Source organism: Lissotriton helveticus, chromosome 3_2 (genome assembly GCF_964261635.1).
Source record: "Lissotriton helveticus chromosome 3_2, aLisHel1.1, whole genome shotgun sequence".
NCBI lineage: Eukaryota > Metazoa > Chordata > Amphibia > Caudata > Salamandridae > Lissotriton > Lissotriton helveticus.
In genome coordinates, this window is record NC_136062.1 from 346,162,462 (window position 1) to 346,175,692 (window position 13,231).

The following is a 13,231-nucleotide window of genomic DNA, read 5'->3' on the forward strand; positions in this document are numbered from 1 at the left end:
CGGACGGGCTTGGAGTCCTGTAGAAGGTGAGGGGGATCAAGCTGGTGGTGGATTGAATCGCCGATTGAGCGGTGTGTGCACCTATGTGCCTGCCCCCATTCTGAGGCTGGTTGCTATTAAAACTGGCAGATGTCATCACAACACAGTGTGCATTATAAAAAGGAACGTGGATGAACAGATAATGGGTGCGCATCATTAATTAAACACCGCATCTGTCACGAAATATACAGTTTTCTGGACTTGGAGGCTGCATCTCTGTGCGTATATTCTACGGGCCTACTCCTGTCCGCATCTGTGGTCAGTATCCCGAAAAAGTGGTGAACATCACATTTCCACATTCATTCAGCCACTATTTACTATGGCAGCGCGAGCGGCATTCGACAATATAGCGTATCACTGTAAATGTGACCAGTTTTGCAAAAAAGTCGTAATACACAGTTCTTTCACACAGCTTGATCAATTGGTTTTATGTTGAAGGACATTCTTTATTGACATATAGAAGCACATATAGAGGCACGGTGGCACAGGCCTGATTTGGTGATTTAGATATATTTTATCCTGTTTTTTTTGCTTTTTCTGTCCTCATAAGGTGCCTTCCTGAGTCTCTTCTCGGACTATATACTAGCTCCATATCTTATCTTGGGAAATCCCAATTATTAAAAAGAGGGATAAAAGTCATAAGTGCCAGCAAAACTATTTTTGGGAGTTAAAAGGAGGTCCAGAATGGGAAAACTGCTTAATGCTCGCCTTAAAGTCAAAACCCGCCGAGCCCTTGCTAAGGTAGCAAAGGAGGTAGTCCGATTGGCTAGTAAGGAGAAAGCCCCCATTCTGCCCGGTCCTGACTCTACACTTGAAAGCTCAGAGGAGGAGGATTAATCTTTTGTTATTTCGTCAGAACAGGTGGCCACGGCGGAACTGAACTCTGTTACAGATATGCCTGCTAACATCCCTGCGGGGGAATGTGGGGTCTGAAGGTCCTAAAAAAGTAAAAGAAACAAAAGAACTCGAACAATTCACACTATTTTTGAAAAAGGCTCTTGTCCAGCCTCGAATCTTATAAAGGAGACTTCAGCTGCCATAATATCATTAGCTCCGGTACCAGTAGCAGACGTGGTCTCTATGAGTCAGGAAGATTCGCAAGGTAACCTAAGAGCCAATCCCCTTAAAATCGTGATGACACCCATGGGACAAATTCCTAGTAAAGATGAGCCGACCTCCTTAACTTTGTCAACTAATCAGTCCGGGAGACAGGTCTGGTATATAGATACAGAAGTACCTGGTCAGACTGTTTCCATCTCCGGTGTCCCCGGTATACCGTTGACTTACAAAGTCCAAGCAGAGACTCAGTTACAGCTTCGGGCTTTACCACAGGCACAGGCCCCCCTGACTGGCCCGAGGTCTTTTAAAGGGATTATGGCAGGGGATTTCTCTCCCGCCATGGACTCCCAGCATAGTTCCTCCAGCCCAATCATGGAGCCGGCTGGTGAATTTCAGATGAACAACAAAGATATGTTGAATTTAATCTTGGAGGAAGTTCGTGAGCTGAAGAGATCACAGAAAGCAGAACTTTCCTCTCTTCACCAGCGACTGGAGAAGATCGAAGAGACTACGTCAAGCCTGCAAATTAGACTTCAGAAGACTGAAGCTAGGATCTCTGTTCTGGAGGACCAAATGACCATTGTATTGGGAGAAGCTAAAGCAGCGGCCAAAAGCAAGAATTTCGCGAGAACAAACTGGAGGAGTTAGAAAATCATTCTCGAAGATCCAACCTCCGGATAGTTGGAATACTGGAAGGTATCGAGGGCTCCCAAACCTTGCATTGGTTTAACTCATTCATTAAACAAAAAGTCATCCCAGAGTTTGAGGGTGATCTCACCATTACAAGAGCTCATCGTGTTCCTGCCAGTTTCTCAACTCTACGATGCCACGAACAATACAGTTAAATTTTGCTGACTATCGTGTAAAAGAGAGAATACTGAATAATGCAATTCAACAAAGACAATTTGCTGAGAACGAGACTGTAAAATGTCGTATTTTCTCCGATATGACTTCTGTGTCTGCACGTCGGAGAAAAGAATTCGAAAAGATCCTCCACCTGTTTAAAGCCAATGGGGCGCAAGCTTCTATCGCCCAGCAGTCCAAATTAAGAGTATTGGTGAGGGGCACATTTTTCATGTTCTCTGATTTGGATGATGCCCAGGAATTATTAAAGGAGATCTCACAGGGCTAAAAGGCTTAGAAAGGATCTGCTAGATGCATCATGTTGGTTATCTTTGTCATTGGTATTAACTAGGGGGTTAGGTGGGTGAGTTTCCTTCCCTTGCTCTAGGAGGGTAGCAATGTTTGTTAATTGGTTATTTGATTATAACTTGGGCTCTACACCTTTCAAATATGCTTGCTTGCACGCTTTATTAATATTGAACACATTTTAGAATTGCTGGGGGGGAATGGATAGGATCACTCGGGTGTATTTACATTACACCCAGGTTGAAGGGGGGGGGTGAAATGTGGTTAGTATGGTTGGTGGTCCAAATTTCGGGGGGAGGGGTCATGGGGGCAGGCGGACAGACATGGGTCAGACAGTGGCATTGGTCTTGCTTGACCGGTCTGCCGCCTTAAATACTGTAGATCACAAACTCCTGCTGGATAAACAGAGTGGGGTCAGAGTGAGGGTTTGCGCCTTACAGTGGTTCCGCTCCTTTCTGCAGGACAGACAGCAGGCGGTGTCTCTTCCCCCATTTCAGTCTGCTTTCTCTGATATACAGCATGGTGTGCCTCAGGGCTCAGCGATCAGCCCTATTTTATTTAATATCTATTGAAGACCTCTAATTGATGTTATTAAATCACACATTAGCATAGTAAATTATGCAGATGATACTCAGTTGATCCTATCTATGGAGGGTGAGAACGCGACCTCTGAGGAGGTATTTCATGAGTGCCTTTGGGATACGGCTTCCTGGTTACGAAAAAACTCATTGCAATTCAATGCCGGAAAGACAGAGGTGATTTCCTGTGCAGCGTCTAAGATACCTCCCCCCTTTCCTGATAATTTCTGGCCAACGGCAATACAGCAAGTTTAAACAGCTCGTAACTTGGGCTTTATATTTGACAGTAGACTTACGTTAGAAGCTCAGGTAATTAAGATGACGGCCTCTTGTTTTGCAATTATCCGGTCTCTCCGAAAAATGTATCCTCTACTCCCTTTTCAGGCTCGGGCCCAAGTTACACGATGTACAATACTTAGCAGCTTCGATAACTGCAATGCCCTTCTGCTAAATTCTCCTGAATGTGTGCTGAATAGATTGCAGAGAATCCAGTCAGCAGCTGCAAAACTAGTACTGGGTCTTCCTAGAAGAGCCTCGGCATCTGCAGCCCTAGCAACACTCCATTGGCTCCCGTTGAGACAGAGAGTACAATTTAAATCTCTCTGTCTGGTATTTAAAGCTCTTCATGAGACCGGTCCCCTATCCCTGCGTAAAAAATTTGGCTGGTACACCCCTTCTAGAAGTCTTCGCTCCTCTTCGGCAAGACTGGTGAGGATACCTACATTTAGAAGAGTGAGAATGGGAGGTAGACTGTTTGAAGTTGCAGCGGCTAAGCTCTGGAATAGTCTGCCCTGTGAAATCAGACAAATTCAGGAGCTACTCCCTTTTAGAAAAGCCATTAAGACCTGGCTATTTCCTACACTCTAGTGCCCCCATACTGTACACACTCTCACTCCTTGAGCTGTTCAGCGCCAGGATGCCTGCTATGCGATAGTGTGCTTCATAAGTCCGATTAAATAAATAAATGAAATGAAGTGCTTTTTTTGCAAATTTATTCAGGTTTTCATGCATCCATATTGTATTTTGACTCTGGGTGGACTGTTAAGCGGGTTTAAGCTGTGGTTGGACCTAAATTATGGGCAGTGTGAACCGCTGAAAGTGATCTCCTTTAATGTTAATGGTGGCAACAATAAAAAGAAAATGCGGGCAATTGAGTTATGGGTTAAATCAGAAAGCCCAGCCGTGATTATTTTACAAGAGACCCATATATCAGCAGTAAACCTACCAGATTTTTATATGTTTAGGTCTTGTGCTGCTTATAGTGGGTTATCTTTGTCTTCAGCTTCCCAAAGAGGGACTGCAATACTTTTAAGCAAAATATTTCAGGCCGAGGTAGTTAACTTTGATAAAGATAAGTATGGTCGCTGGTGCTGGGTTACCTACATTTTCAGAGAGAGACCAATCACTTATCAGCATACACGCCCTAGTTGAGGATAATCCCAAGGTTTACGAGGAGTTGTTTCAATCCCTAATTCAGGTATCGGGTGAGCTGATTTTGGGGGGCGACTTTAATGTTTTAATGGATCCTAAAATCGACTCCTCAGCACGGGCTAAAAAACAGCTGAAGCCTAAAACCCAAGAACTATGCAACATTATTGAGCAACCCTGGACCTACAGGACCCATAGCGGGTGGCCTTCCCAAAGAAATTAGCGTATACTTGCTGGTTTGGTAGATTCCGTACCCCTCGTCACGCATCCATTTTTTTTTGGTCTCTCGGAGGTTAGGTTTTAGTCAGCAGAGATTCCTATAGAATGTATTCTCTGACCATGCTATGTTGGTGCTTGAGCTACCAATAGGAGACCGCGCTAGGACCCTTACAAGATGGTCGCTAAATAGACAATATTTTAATGAAGAGGAATGGGTGGGCTTCATTGGGACAGAGATCAAGGTTTTTTTAATGTGAAATTGTGGGTCTGCACCACTTAATGTGGTTTGGGACACTCTTAAGGCCTTCATTCGGGTGTTAATTATTGGGAAAGATGCAGAAAATGTTAAAAAAGCCAGAGAAAATAAAAGAATCTTAGAGCAGAAGGTCCAAGAGTCATATTTTGTAGTACTTAATAACCCCTCTTTGTTTAACCAGCGTCAACTGGACCAGACTAAACGCGATCTCAGTTCAAATTACTATACTCGGAGTGAAGCTTTTTTTCATCAATACTGTCAAAAAACATATGAGGAAAGAATTTTACGGGCAGGTTTTTGGCCTGGCAGGCTAGGGAGCAGGCTGTCTCTAATCAGATTAACGTGTTAAAATGTCCCCTAACCGCGACTTGTATAGAGGACCCATTTATGGCCAACAACAGTCGTTAGATACGAAAGCTCTGAATAGTTTTTTGCTTAATAATGATCTACCAACACTCTCAGAAATAGAAAAACTATCCATGGCCAGCCCTTTTACTCAGGAAGAGTTGGAGGATGTCATTAAGAACCTCCCGAATGGCAAAGTATGTGGCCCGGATGTGTTTCCATCTGAATTTTTTAACGTTTTTTATAGTCCAGAATCCTTTAGACAAGGCAACATAGTCCGTTTTCTAAAAAAATGGTAAGATCAGTGAGGACCCAAATTCTTATCGGTCAATAACGTTGTTAAACTCTGACTACAAAATTGTCACTAAGCTGTTATCGCTTCGGTTTAATCAACACGCAGCGCATTTGATTCACCCGGACCAGAATGGTTTTATTGCCGGTAGGAAGTTAGCCACCAATACACATTACTTACCTGAGGCGTTGGATTATTTTGACACTCAGAGGATACCCGCTTTAGTCCTTTTATTAGATGCCAAGAAGGCTTTTGACCTTGTTGTGTGGAAGACATTGTTTACGATTCTAGGTCATTTTGGCATCTCCTATAAAATTTCGGCCTTGATCCATAATCTTTATCTCAATGCTGAAGCCAGTGTAATTATCAATATGTCGGTGGTAGGGCAGGTAAAAGTAAAACGCGGCACAAGGCAAGGGTGCCCTTTATCGCCGGTTTTATTCGCTTTGTTTTATTGAACCGTTAGCGATAGCAATAAGGAACTGTGTTGATATTCGTCCCCCAATTCAATCTATGGCAAAATTAAAACTATATGCCGCCGATATCATGCTTATTATTAAACCGGAGATAAAGGTTCAGGCTATAATTTTCCAGGTCTTTGAAGAGTTTGAGGCTTTAGGTGGGTACCGTATTAATAAAAGGAAAACTGAGATTCTTCAATGTGGTGGACCAGGCTTGGATCTTCACCCCTATATCCTTTTTTGTGTCAATACTAAGCCTAAAAGATATCTGGGGGTATATTTTTCTGAAAATGTAAGGGACTTCTATCACCTGAAATTTATACCGCTCCTTCGAAAAATTCAGATATTGTTTTCACGTTGGAACTCTCTCCCTTTATCCATCTTGGGACGGGTGGCGTTGATTAAAATGTCTGTTTTGCTTCTGTTTAACTTTTTGTTTATGACCATCCCTTGTAGCTAAACAGGGTCATTTTTCACCCAAGTAGAGTTTATGCTTACAACCTTTCTGTGGGCAAAAAAAATCAGCACGTATTGCACTTTGCACTTTATATGAAGAATTACATCAGGGAGGCCTAGCTCTTCCGAATCACAGGTACTACTATTATGCTTATTTTGCACAATATTTATCTAGATTCAAATCTCACTTACAATCACATCTCTTTATTAATAGTTTTATAAATGTAATGTGTACGAAAAGTTGGATCCACTCCCCTTTGACAATCTTTAAATCCCCTAAACAGATTCTCTATAAGTGCCTTCAATGGTTTTTTTAAAAAACGACAGGCCTTTTTTAAACGATACTCTATCCCTGTAATTAATTCAGCCACTGTAATATCTGGTATCTTACCATAGGCAGGGATCGCACAATCCTCAGAACTTATAGCAAAATGGGCCTAGGCTGGTTTTCGTACGGTCTCAGATTTTCTGAGGAATGGAAGATGGTTGACTATGACCGAAATATCGCAATTGATTGGTAATGATTTTATTCTATTGGGGTCATACAACGTCCTCTATAAATTCCTTGCTGAACTATGCGCATCTCAAATTGCCGTACACCATCAGCTAGTCCATGATCTTTTAGAGGACGCGCCAGGCAGGAAACCGAGGGCTTGGAAAAAGTATTTAGCCTTAGTTAGGAGCCCAGACCTTGGACAGAAGGCAATTAAAAACTGGTCTGATCATGAAGACTTAGAAATCTCTTCCAACATGTGGTCAGTTATTAATAAATTTAATTGTAGGACATTAAGAGGTGCGAATTGGTGTAGGATGCTGTTTTTTTAGTAAATGGCAACTTTACCGAACTCCTCCTGCCCTCTTGAAAATGTATGCCAATCAATCTGCTCATTGTTTTGGCTGTATTAACCACCCAACAGCTAATTGGTCACATATTATGTTGCAAAGTACAAAGATTCAGAGGTTTTGGGAGGATATTTTTTGTTATCTGGAAACTGTTTGTAGTATCCGATTAGTAGTGAATGGTTTGTTAATTGTTTTTGATCCAGATCTTTCCCTACCTGTTCAATTGGCTAAATTTCTGTACATAGCAATGGCCGTAGCCAGATCACTTCTGTTGCAAAGGTGGGGGTACCGATTTGACTCCCTCTGTTTTAGAGTGGATTCATAAGATGAAAGCGATCAAGAGAAGTGAACGTACTTACGCACTACGGGTTGGGGGGCTTAGTAAGTTGAAAAAAATCGGTGCTACATATCTTTATTAAATTTATGAAGGGTCAATGCCTTACGCATGTTAAATAGTTAATATTATTATTATTTTATTAGGACTTTTGTATTTGTCTCTGATTTTTTACTGCTTTGTATAGTACTTATTTAATCTTGCAATTCTAGTTTTATGCCTAAAGATAATCTTTTTTTTTTATGGATGTATTATGCTATTTGTATCATGATTGTTGGACTTCAATAAAAAAAATTAAAATGAAAGGGGTTGGGTGGCCTTGTGGCATAAGCCTAGCATACCCTGCTAGTCCAATAGTGTTTTTTTTTGTTGAAGCAATTATTTTGTTCTTCATCCACAAAATTAATTTTGAGAACTTTTCCAAATTCTCCATTGTGCTTGAACAAGATGTGATTAGCATCATTGACAAAGTGTTTCCGGATATAAGAAAAACTTGAACATACACACAAACAACATAATCACAACATCACAGAGTTACCTACCTCCATGATAATGATAAAGGCCATTTTAGCAGCAAGAATATGCCAGAATTGCATACTGTGTAAATATCTCCTTTCATGGTCAGGGGGATAGCGATAATCTCTGTACCTGTGAATTCAATAATGTAAAAGGTTTATCAGTCATGGCTAATCAAATAAGAATCATACTCTTCAAATAAATCATTGGTTCCTACAGAGGAATTCTGGAGTTTAGCCATCAATTTTTTTTTAATGTTGACATTAATTACTTTTTGTCTGCAACATATTGTAATTCTTGTACAAGGAAATGAAACTAACAGATAGGTGAGTGGCACAGTGCACACAAAAATAAACTGCTTTAATTATGCATTATCTAATTGCACGTTCTCACCTTCAGCTTACAGCCATAGTGGTTAGGACAATAACACTAAATGTGTATACTGATATTATTGATGTCTCTGTTTAAAACAATATAGCATCAGCAGGCTTTAATCATGAGTGTAGTTCCAATGCCTGAACATTCCCATGTCCTTACACTGAACCCATATCTCGTGCTACCCAATACCTCTTCATTCCTCACTGAGCCAAGAGTGTGTCGAGGCACAGGTAGATGAAGGATGAGTTGCTGTAACTATGAAATGGAAGCTTCCCACACATCTCTACCTCTGCACCTGCAAAATAACAACCATTAACCTACAAGGCAAGGTCCTCACTTGATGGGAGGGGCTACTTCTGCTGCCTTTGTGAAACCACAAACCCTGCTTCTCATTATGGTTGCCCAATCTCCATAACCCATCCTTTCTATCCCATTGAGTTTGGTGAGTCGCCTGTACTTTGACCAGACACTGTTGCTTGAACCTGAAATATTGATGAGATGATTACATTGGTACACTACAGAATTATAATTAGAATAAGGCCTGTGTACTTTGGTATGCATGCATATGTTGTAACTACTAGGTTACTAGTGAGCAGAGCACGTGCAAGCAGGCAGATGCCGCTGAGCTGATGTTTTAAAATGAACATACTGTTGTTAAAACACAGATTATTTTACCAGCCTTATAGCTTCACCCTGTATGTAACACTGAATACATTTTCCCTTTCTTCATTAACGGAAGTGACCATTTTATCGGACCAGAATCCTATTTTATGGTGGAATATAAAGTTATGTTAGAACACAATTAGCACCAAAATGCATCCTGTTCCTAAAACAGAATTTATAATGGCAGGTTGAAACAGTCATGTCTAAACCTTCCTTCTGTGTAGTAGATACTTTGCGGACGTTCTTAAAATGAAGTAGAAGGCTAATTTATCTACAATTAATCAATATAAATACGAACTATAATGCAAATAACTGCATCTACATGATCACAAGCGGACTCAACCATATAGGCATGACCACAAAAAGTCTGGATGAGTGAACACAGAAGTGGCATAAGATGTAGAAGGATAAACACTAAAATCAGTGCTCATTTCTTAGACATTGACTAAGTAGTTCTGGAGACTTGGTATTGTGCAACTAAAAACAATTTACTTTCCAGAGAACAACACTGGCTGTTCTGCCTGCAGACCTAAATCACAGGCTTAATGATGACATCCCTTGAAGTGAACTGGATCAACATCAATCACTCTGATATATGTTGCTATCATTTTATGTTATGTTAAATGGAGTTTTGTAAAGCGCTCAGCTACTCAGACAGAGTGTCCCGGCGCTGATCATGCTATCATGCATTATCAATATCCATTACTCCAGGATGTACTGCTTGTGATGCACTGTTTGACACCTTTGACTTCAGTACACCTTGCTGGTTTGGCCCTGTAACCTACTTTTACACATACATGACTTTTCTTAATACATCCCTTCATCTGACCCCCTTTCTGGCACTGGGTCAGTCTGATGACATTTCCTTGTCAGTACCATAATACCGCCCTCAACGCGACTCCATTAGAAAAAGCATGGTATTTTGGAGCCTCGTGCCCTTTTTTTAATCACTATATTCTTCCAGTGATAAATCAATATTTTTTTTTTGTGGAAACTGTTTTTTTTTTTATCTCACAATTTTTGTTAGACTATCACGATCAGTGATCTTCTCTTGATCCGTTTTTAGTGGAAACAGGTATGTCCAACACGGTGGCCTCTCTTCCCCTAGATTCGCAACACTCGCAGTCTTGTTAATCTCCGTACAGCAGATCTACACTAATGAGCTCACGTTTCCATGCACACCACCCATGGAGACGGCAGGTGAGGATGGTGCAGTTTAAGCTACGATCTATCCTTCCCAGTAATGACCACGCTTGACGCCGTGAGTATGCTCCTCACATTCTAGTCAATGAGACACTGCTTTGACTATGTTTATTCATTGTTTTACAGAGACCACACAAAGCTCGGTTATCTCTACAATACCCATGGGGCATGTACATTAGACTGATAGGGGTAGATATAACAGATAGCTTGCACACTGCCCTTCATGATGTTTAACACAGTTGTCAGGGTGACTTTTTTTACTTGTTATGTGCTTGTTTCGTTCTGTTTGCCATTCCTGGAGGCACCACATCCAAGATGAGTGCTCTCATAATACCCACATGGTACATTTACTATGATAATACTTGATAAGAGATGCCTAAAAAGACATGCCTCGCCGTTTATATTTTCTCTTTCCAGTTCTGACTTTCCCTTATGTCATCATTATTTATCAGAGGTATTGGTTTAGCCACACGGTTTTCAGGATTAGGTGCTTCACAAGGTTGGACTCCTGTTCCACATCCCTTTAGATTAGGCTATGTGATGGTGCTGATGAATTACTACAGATCATTTGTGACTGTTTTGCAAGAAACATGATGCCCCTTACTTAACTTGATCCCTTAAGATAAATCAGAAGGAACATTATTTCGGGTGTAGTTCTAATGTTTTAGCCTTGGCAAGAACTACAATTTTAATAAAGTAGTTATTAGTTGGCCCTTAGTCTATCTGTCCATCATGCACCCTCATTGTATTTATTTAAAATTGTTATTTTATTTTTAATATCTGTACTCCTCGGTTAGCCAAAGGTATTCACTGTAACACTGTATCCTTGTTGTCTATTTCAGCTGCCTCCCGACATCCTGCCAACTGCCGCAGTGCCCCTCCCTCCTCCCAACCTACTTAATAGAGGCTGCAGCGCTGCTCAAGTGACCGGACTTCCCGTACTAGCGCTCCCATAGCCTTCCGAATGTTCACGATTTGTTTCCCTGTTATTCATTCTGAGCCTAGTACTGTCACTGTATTGTCTAATTTCATTTACTTAAAACTGTCTTTTTATTTTTAATATCTGTACTCCTCTGTAGGATGCTAGCTCTCTGTATAGTGCACTAAAATGAGGTACATTATGTACAGTGTCCAAGCAAATCTCAAAGGAATTAAGATGCGGAAATGATACTCCAAATGTACTTTTTTTGTGGTAGTATGAAAGAGAAGTAAGGCAGATCAAGGGGTAGTGCTAAACATGTATTACACCCACACAAAGGCAGTAAATGAGACACACACTCAATAACGAAATCCAGCACCAATTTATAAACATAACACATACTTTTATGTAAATTTAGATACCAAGATCATCTGAATAGGGTAAGTACTTTTTGAGTTATGAATTTTAAACTTTTTCAGAAATAGACAGTACATTTTCTAGACCGGCAATGTTAGCTTATGGAGGTAAAACATGTAATGCATTTGGGCACTTAGCTGCGACTTATGGGATGATTCTTCGTGACTTAAGGTGAGTAAGGGGCAATTCCAAACCACACTAACAGGTCTACTCAGGAGGCTCTGGGGCATCTGGGTGCAGAGGTGTGGCATGGCGTCGGGTGTCCCATTTACCCAGTTACCACTTTCACCTCCCTTGGACTCTGACTGAGGAGTGTGAGTGCTCAGGTGCTTTGAGGTATCTGGTGCGGCGGTCACAGACTCCCTCTTTGTCTTGGTTTCTAATTTTGAGGGGAAAACAGGACAGCTGGGTTACTCATGGTGTGGGTCTCATCTCCCTGAAGACCCTCGACGTGCAGGTTGGTCTTCCTCTGCGTTTGTGTCCAGACTGGCCACAACAAGCCTCTGCTGTTACAAGGGGTCCAGTACCTCAGGTATTGGTCATGTGTAACTATAGTTGGTCTTGGTGTCCTCTCACTTGGTGGGAGAACAGATCTGACCTTCAGGGGCACAGGGTCCTATTCATGAGGAATTGCTGCATTGAGCTGGACAGAGAGTAGCAACTTAGTGGACAGCACCTTGCATCATTGGTGCCTGCTGTTTCAGGGTATTAGCTCCTCTATTGCAAGAGAGTTTCTTCAGGCAATTGGCAAAGCACCAGTAGCCCTTCAGTTTTCTTGAAGACTGCAGTTGCAAGACGAGCCTGCTTCTTCTACGATTGTTGGGGGCAGCAGTCAGACTGGCAAAGGTGGCATGAAGTTAGTTGTTGCTCTACGGCTCTCGTGACAGGACTCTTCTTTGTACACGCCTTCTCTTGATCCTTAGGAATCTAAAGATCTGGTATCAGGTGATCCCCAAAGTGCTCAATTTTGGGGCGTTAAGGGGAGAGAGTGGTAGTAGCCACTGGACTACTTACCCCTAGGGTCACTACACCCCCTATATGACCAGTTCCTTTGGGGAGTGGGTATAACCCAGTTCCAGAATTCCTAATTCTACCAAACATAATATGGTGGAATTTCTTAAATAGTGTTATTTCAGACTTGGTCACTCTAGAGAAGTGCCCAGCCTTGCAGTGCAACACACCTCCTGCATAGCTAATTTTCCAACATTGCTAGGTGTCAAAGGGCTCTGGACAAAAAGCCTGTGAGAGGAGCCAGATTAGCATTCCAAGGGCGGTGGGCTCTTTGAAGCAACCCTGCCTTCGAATGCTAATCTGCAGGCCATCATGTGGTGGGCATGAGGGACTACCCTCTGCTCAAGTAGGCTTTGTTTCTGACCTCCCAAGAGCAAAGGCTTTCACCCTTAGGGCTCAGAAACTGGTCTCTGGTGGCTGGCTGGCGAAAACTGGTCAGTCAACACACAAGTGGCTGGTAGGGTTTTAGGGGACACCTCTAAGGTGCCCACTGGGTGCATGAATTAATAAATCCAACAATCACATCAGTGTGGGTTTAATAATACAAAAAGTTTGATACCAAGCATCCCTATTTTTAGTGAAGCCATCACGTAGCTGGGGATCCCGTTTTCACCAAGTGTCCAGCACATGCTTTTAAAGTGGCTTCTCTAATCACTTGCAATATC

At 41.8% G+C, this 13,231-nt stretch overlaps 1 protein-coding gene across 4 annotated transcripts in view; it reads right to left on the bottom strand.

Annotated features, from left to right (window-relative positions):
- ANO5 (anoctamin 5) overlaps nucleotides 1–13,231 on the bottom strand; it is a 303,496-nt gene that overhangs the window by 19,794 nt on the left and 270,471 nt on the right. For all 4 annotated transcript variants that reach the window (XM_078684222.1, XM_078684221.1, XM_078684220.1 and 1 more), the window contains one exon: nucleotides 8,002–8,107. In XM_078684222.1, coding sequence (XP_078540348.1) covers nucleotides 8,002–8,107 — 106 coding nt within the window. The remainder of the gene's footprint in view (nucleotides 1–8,001; nucleotides 8,108–13,231) is intronic.